The sequence below is a fragment of the Bison bison genome, unplaced genomic scaffold (assembly GCF_000754665.1).
Source record: "Bison bison bison isolate TAMUID 2011002044 unplaced genomic scaffold, Bison_UMD1.0 scf7180017864063, whole genome shotgun sequence".
In the NCBI taxonomy this organism is placed as follows: Eukaryota; Metazoa; Chordata; class Mammalia; order Artiodactyla; family Bovidae; genus Bison; species Bison bison.
Window position 1 is genome coordinate 1,698,283 of NW_011494635.1, and position 5,585 is coordinate 1,703,867.

The 5,585-nt window shown below is 42.3% G+C and overlaps 1 protein-coding gene across 1 annotated transcript in view; it reads right to left on the minus strand.

Annotated features, from left to right (window-relative positions):
• The window catches only part of RALGAPA2 (Ral GTPase activating protein, alpha subunit 2 (catalytic)), a 283,032-nt gene extending 282,821 nt beyond the window's left edge, over positions 1-211 (minus strand). Inside the window, exon 1 of the mRNA XM_010836602.1 lies at positions 107-211. Within this exon, the coding sequence (XP_010834904.1) occupies positions 107-211 (105 nt within the window). The remainder of the gene's footprint in view (positions 1-106) is intronic.
• Positions 212-5,585: the final 5,374 nt, after the last annotated feature.

Genomic DNA, 5,585 nt, shown 5'->3' on the forward strand with positions numbered 1-5,585 from the left:
AGAAGGTGGCCTCCGCGCGCACGCTGTCCTCTGAGCCCCGGGATGCTCCGTGACAGCGACCTCCAATCAGGCTGGCGTGTTTTCCGCGCCATTGGAGTCAGTGCGCCCGCTCAGGGCACGTGCCTCGCTCGCCAGGCCACCAGTGCTCCTGGGAAATGTAGTTCTCCAGGAGGCCAGCCCCTGAGACCGCCTCTCCAGATGGGTGCAGCATCTGCCCGACCCCCTACCTACCCCTGGAGGCCCAGGTTTCTGTACCTACAGTCCGGCCTGTGCGCCCACCCCAGTTCTCTCTACTGCAACGTGAATCAAGAAACATTCAGTTCAGTTCAGTTCAGTTCAGTCGCTCAGTCGTGTCCGATTCTTTGCGACCCCAGGAATCGCAGCACGCCAGGCCTCCCTGTCCATCACCAATGCCCGAAGTTCACTCAGACTCATGTCCATCGAGTCGGTGATGCCATCCAGCCATCTCATCCTTTGTCGTCCCCTTCTCCTCCCGCCCCCAATCCCTCCCAGCATCATAGTCTTTTCCAATGAGTCAGCTCTTCGCATGAGGTGGCCAAAGTACTGGAGTTTCAGTTTTAGCATCAGTCCTTCCAAAGAACACCCAGGACTGATCTCCTTTAGAATGGACTGGTTGGATCTCCTTGCAGTCCAAGGGAGTCTCAAGAGTCTTCTCCAACACCACAGTTCAAAAGCATCAATTCTTCGGCGCTCAGCTTTCTTCACAGTGCAACTCTTACATCCATACATGACCACTAGAAAAACCATAGCCTTGACTAGATGGACCTTTGTTGGCAAAATAATGTCTCTGCTTTTGAATATGCTATTTAGGTTAGTCATAACTTTCCTTCCAAGGAGTAAGCGTCTTTTAATTTCATGGCTGCAGAAACATTACAGTAGGACAACTTTCAAAGCTTTTACAATGTAAACCATCTAAGTTTTGACTTCTGAATTCACACCAGATAGTGAGATTTCATGGCAACCCACTCCAGTACTCTTGCCTGGAAAATCCCATGGGTGGAGGAGCCTAGTGGGCTGCAGTCCATGGGGTCCCTAAGAGTCGGACACGACTGAGCAACTTCACTTTCACTTTTCACTTTCATGCATTGGAGAAGGAAATGGCAACCCACTCCAGTGTTCTTGCCTGGAGAATCCCAGGGACAGGGGAGCCTGGTGGGCTGCCGTCTATGGGGTCGCACAGAGTCGGACACGGCTGAAGCGACTTAGCAGCAGCAGTGAGATTTCACTTGTGGCTCAGTAGTATAAAAAATCTGCCTGCAATGCAGGAGACCTGGGTTCTGTCCCTGGGTCGGAAAGATCCCCTGGAGGATGGCATGGCTATCCAATCCAGTATTCTTGCTTGGAGAATCTCATGGTCAGAGAAACCTAGTGGGCTACAGTCCACGGGGTCCCAAAGAGTTGGACCTGCCTGTGTGACTAACACACAGTGAGGGAAGGAGTGGCAAACCCTTTGGCCATATCAAAATCAGAGCTCCAATTATGCACTAAAATGAACAGCTTTGGCAGTAGGGAAAGGAATGCTTAGACTCTGGGAGAGGAGGCCTTTGGTTCCTGGGACCCATCCTCACTTGGAATATGAGAGTGCTTCACCAGGAGGGCTCCTCAACTTCTCGCCTCTTGCTTTGTAGGAAGTGCATGTTCTCTGTGTTGTGCAAGGCTACCTAGCAAAACAGTAGCAGAACCAGAAATAGAACCTGAGGGACCTGACTCTCAGGCTGAGATGCTTTTTAAAGCCAGGTGCCTGTAACCTGGGGCAAGACTTTGAGATGCAAGATGGTCTGGAGATTTCTTTTAGCAGATCTGTAGGGATATTTACTGCCATCTGGATCCTTTGATGCTTCAAATTTTGACAATATTTTAGCAGGCATAAGCTGTTCAAACTTAAGCTGTTTAAAATCACGTGGTTTCCATCAGGTTGGGATAACACAACTGTCTTTTCCTCAGTCAGCTAAACTAACCAGGGGGAAGAGCCAACGATTTATACAGCCTTGTATCCTCATTCCTGAACACAGTATTTGATCCTGAAAGTACTCAATAAAAGCTTATTAAGGAAAATGGGATAAAAAACTAAAATAGTCTTACATGTTTAATCAAGGTATGCCAAAAATATCTCCTAGTTGTTAGAACCTCTATTTTTCAAGTTGTCAAATAGCACTGATAGAACTGGGATATTTTCATACAAAGGAATATTACTTAGGAATAAAAAGAAATAGACAACCAATAAACCCAATAGCACGAATCTCAGACTCAGAGATGGAGGCCCCACACTCAGGATGATGACAGAGTGGATCCCCCGGTGTCATCTCCATCAGGACCACAAACCTTCCATGACTGTCACAAGAGACAAATAACCTTCCCTCTTGAGTGAAGACATTCTGGGTGCTTTTGCTACAGAAATTTAGCCTGACCCTGGCTACACATTGTAAGTCACAATATTCACCACAGTATTCCTTTAAGAAGATACCTTTCATTGTACTGATGGAAAAAATAGGATGCTCTTGCCTTAGGGAATTCAATTTTTCTGTCGCAAAGCAACCTGTTATCAAAATCAAACTGTTGTTGAGCACCTGCTGTGTGCAAGGCATGAGTGTAAACCTTGGGGATAAAAAGCTGCATAAGATGCAGCCTCCTGACCTCGAAAGCTTCCAATTTAGTTGAGAGACAGAGCAACTAGAAAACTGAGGAGACAAACAACAGTGTTCCGCGCACACGTGACAAGGTTCAAACTTGGTGGTACCATAAACAGACATTCATGTGCGTGTAGATTCATCTGATCCATCATATCTAGCCTTTACTTACTGATGAAAATATAGAACTCTGAGTCGTCTCTAAAAAGCCAATTATTAAGTTATTATTTTGGGCTTTTCACCCACCCACCATGAATATTCCAAGTGAAATACAAATAAATAAAAATATTCTTCTTATTTTCTGTTGCACTGAAAAATAATTCCTGCTAGACTTGAGCAAATCACCTGCTTTGCAATTAATGTTTATCCCTGGAGATTCAGAGTGCCAAGTATTTTGTAGACCCTTGAATGCTGTTGAAGAAGTAGCCTGCTGACACCAATAAATACAGATAATGAAATCAAGAGTTAAACACTTACAATGCAAATTAAGATTAGACTACCTTGAAATGCCATTTTGATTAGCAAAATAGAAACATGATTTGACAACATACTCTGGTAGTAGAGCTGTGCGTGCATGAGTGCTAATTCCCTTCAGTCATGTCCGACTCTTTGTGACCCTATAGACTGTAGCCCACAAGTTCCTCTGTCCATGAGACTCTCCAGGCAAGAATACTGGAGTGGGTTGCCATGTCCTCCTCCAGGGGATCTTCCTGACACAGGGATAGAACCTGGGGCTCCTGCATTGCAGGTGGATTCTTTACCACTGAGCCACAGGGGAAGCTCAGCAGAGCTGTAGAGAAGCATAACTGATAGGAGTGCAAAATGATACCATTCCTATAGGGGAGAATTTGGCTAAATTACAGAAATTTGTCCATTGACACCAAAATCGTACTTCTAAGAGTCTACTATGAAGTAGAGTCTATACCTGCACACATATAAAACCATTTGTGGACGTTTACTCCTTTGGCATTATTTGCAATAATCAATATAGTAGATTGAAAAGATATGTCCATGTCTTAATTCCCCAGAACCTGTGGTTGTGACTTTTTGGAAAAAGAATCCCTGCATATGGTAGTCAGGTTAAGGATCTCAAGGTAAAATCATCTTGGATTACGTAGGTGGTCCCTGAGTCTGGTGAGTGTCTTTGTAAGACATGGGAGACTTTGTTAAGTACACAAACAAAGAAGAAGGTGAAACAGGCAGATTGGTGTTATGAGACCACAAGCCTGGTGACCCCTGCAGTCACCAGAAGCCAGGATCCAGGAAGGAGTCTCCCTGGGGGTCTTCCAAAAGGAGCCTGACCCTGACCTTGATTCCAGATTTCTGGATTCCAGAATTGGGTGAAAATTAATTTCTGTACATGCACACACACCTGAACCCAGTCCATCCACACACGGCAGTGCCGTGCAACCATAAGAAGTAATGAAAAAATTTCCTGTGTTCTCACTTTGCTTCTTTCATTCACTCACGCATTCATTAATATCTCAGCATAATTAGGGAATGTTGTTCAGTAGGATGGTTTTGCTTTAATGAACATGTACCCATATTTTAAAATTCTAGGCTTCTTTTCTCAGAAGTCTTTCTAAAATATACCTCAGGCTTCCCCATCTTCCATGTTATTGAGTTATAATTAGCACACAATATTATATTAGTTTCAGGTGTACAACATAGTGAGTCAATATTTTTATGCATTACAAAATGATCACCACAATAAGTCTAGTCACCATCTGTCATCAGACATAGTATTCCTAGTATTACTGGCTGTATTCTCTATGCTGTACATTAATCCCCATCTTCTTAAACAGACTATTCATTGTTTCTGAAACCATAATTTATTTCCCCCCCCCACCTCTGTGGCCCCCTGCATCTCCTCCTAAATTGGCATTGCTACTAGCAACAAAGGAGAAACACCCCCATAGACTTTCTGTATCTAATTTTGACCACATCTTGCCCCTAAACTGACTCATGGCTATCAGAGACAATTTGTGTTCATCTTCTTAACTTCCACAGTTGGGATCATTCCAGGTACTTAGACTTGCCAGATCTGTGGTTTCCAGGTAACCAACTTGTTAATGTATTTTATTTCCAAATTTTTCTTTCATCAGAATTTTTCAGATTGGAAGAATTTTTTTTTTAGATTGACTAAAATACCTCAAGCCTGAATGTTAATCCTGATTGTCATGACTGTTATGTTAATTTTAATATCAGGAAAAATTCAACTTTTATCCACAAATATTCCTGTCAGATAAATTCATTGTACCTTTCCTCTGGATTACAATTCAGTGGGTCAGACATACTGGATCTTCAAAGAGCCTCCCCCAGTTGTCTGTTTTTTTGTTGATCATGGGACTCCTTGCACTCTTATCTTCTTAAAAAAGATACAACGTATTAAATTCAAGTTTTTTTTCTTGCATCAGCTTTCACCCTAAAATGCTGACTTAATATCATTTAATATGTATCTTGTGCTCCTGAGAATCTACACCTAAAATTCCCCAAAAAGAATGGCTGACAACCCTTTATAAGAATGAAATGCAATGCCCAATGCTTAAGAAACAAGAAACCCAATCTCTGTTTTCCAGATGATATATTACTGTATACCCTAAAAACATATATTATTTTCTCCTCCAAAAATATTTCCTATTAGTTTATTTTCTTTCCAAATCTCTGTCAAGAAAGGAGATTTAATACTTAACTTTAAACTTGACTATAAATCATTTTATATGAGAATTTCAATTCAGAAAAGGCTCAAAAAATTTTTGAAAATGTTCTATTCATTTTGATATGTCTGATGGATGCCTGATAACAGAGTAATGCCCAAAGGGAAAGAAACCTAATCGTTTTTCTAAATGTATTCAAGCAGATGTTTTCACAGCTGTGCATTTCAACCACGATGTCATCTTCTGGGGGCATATTTTCTTTTTTTTATCATCAAAACAT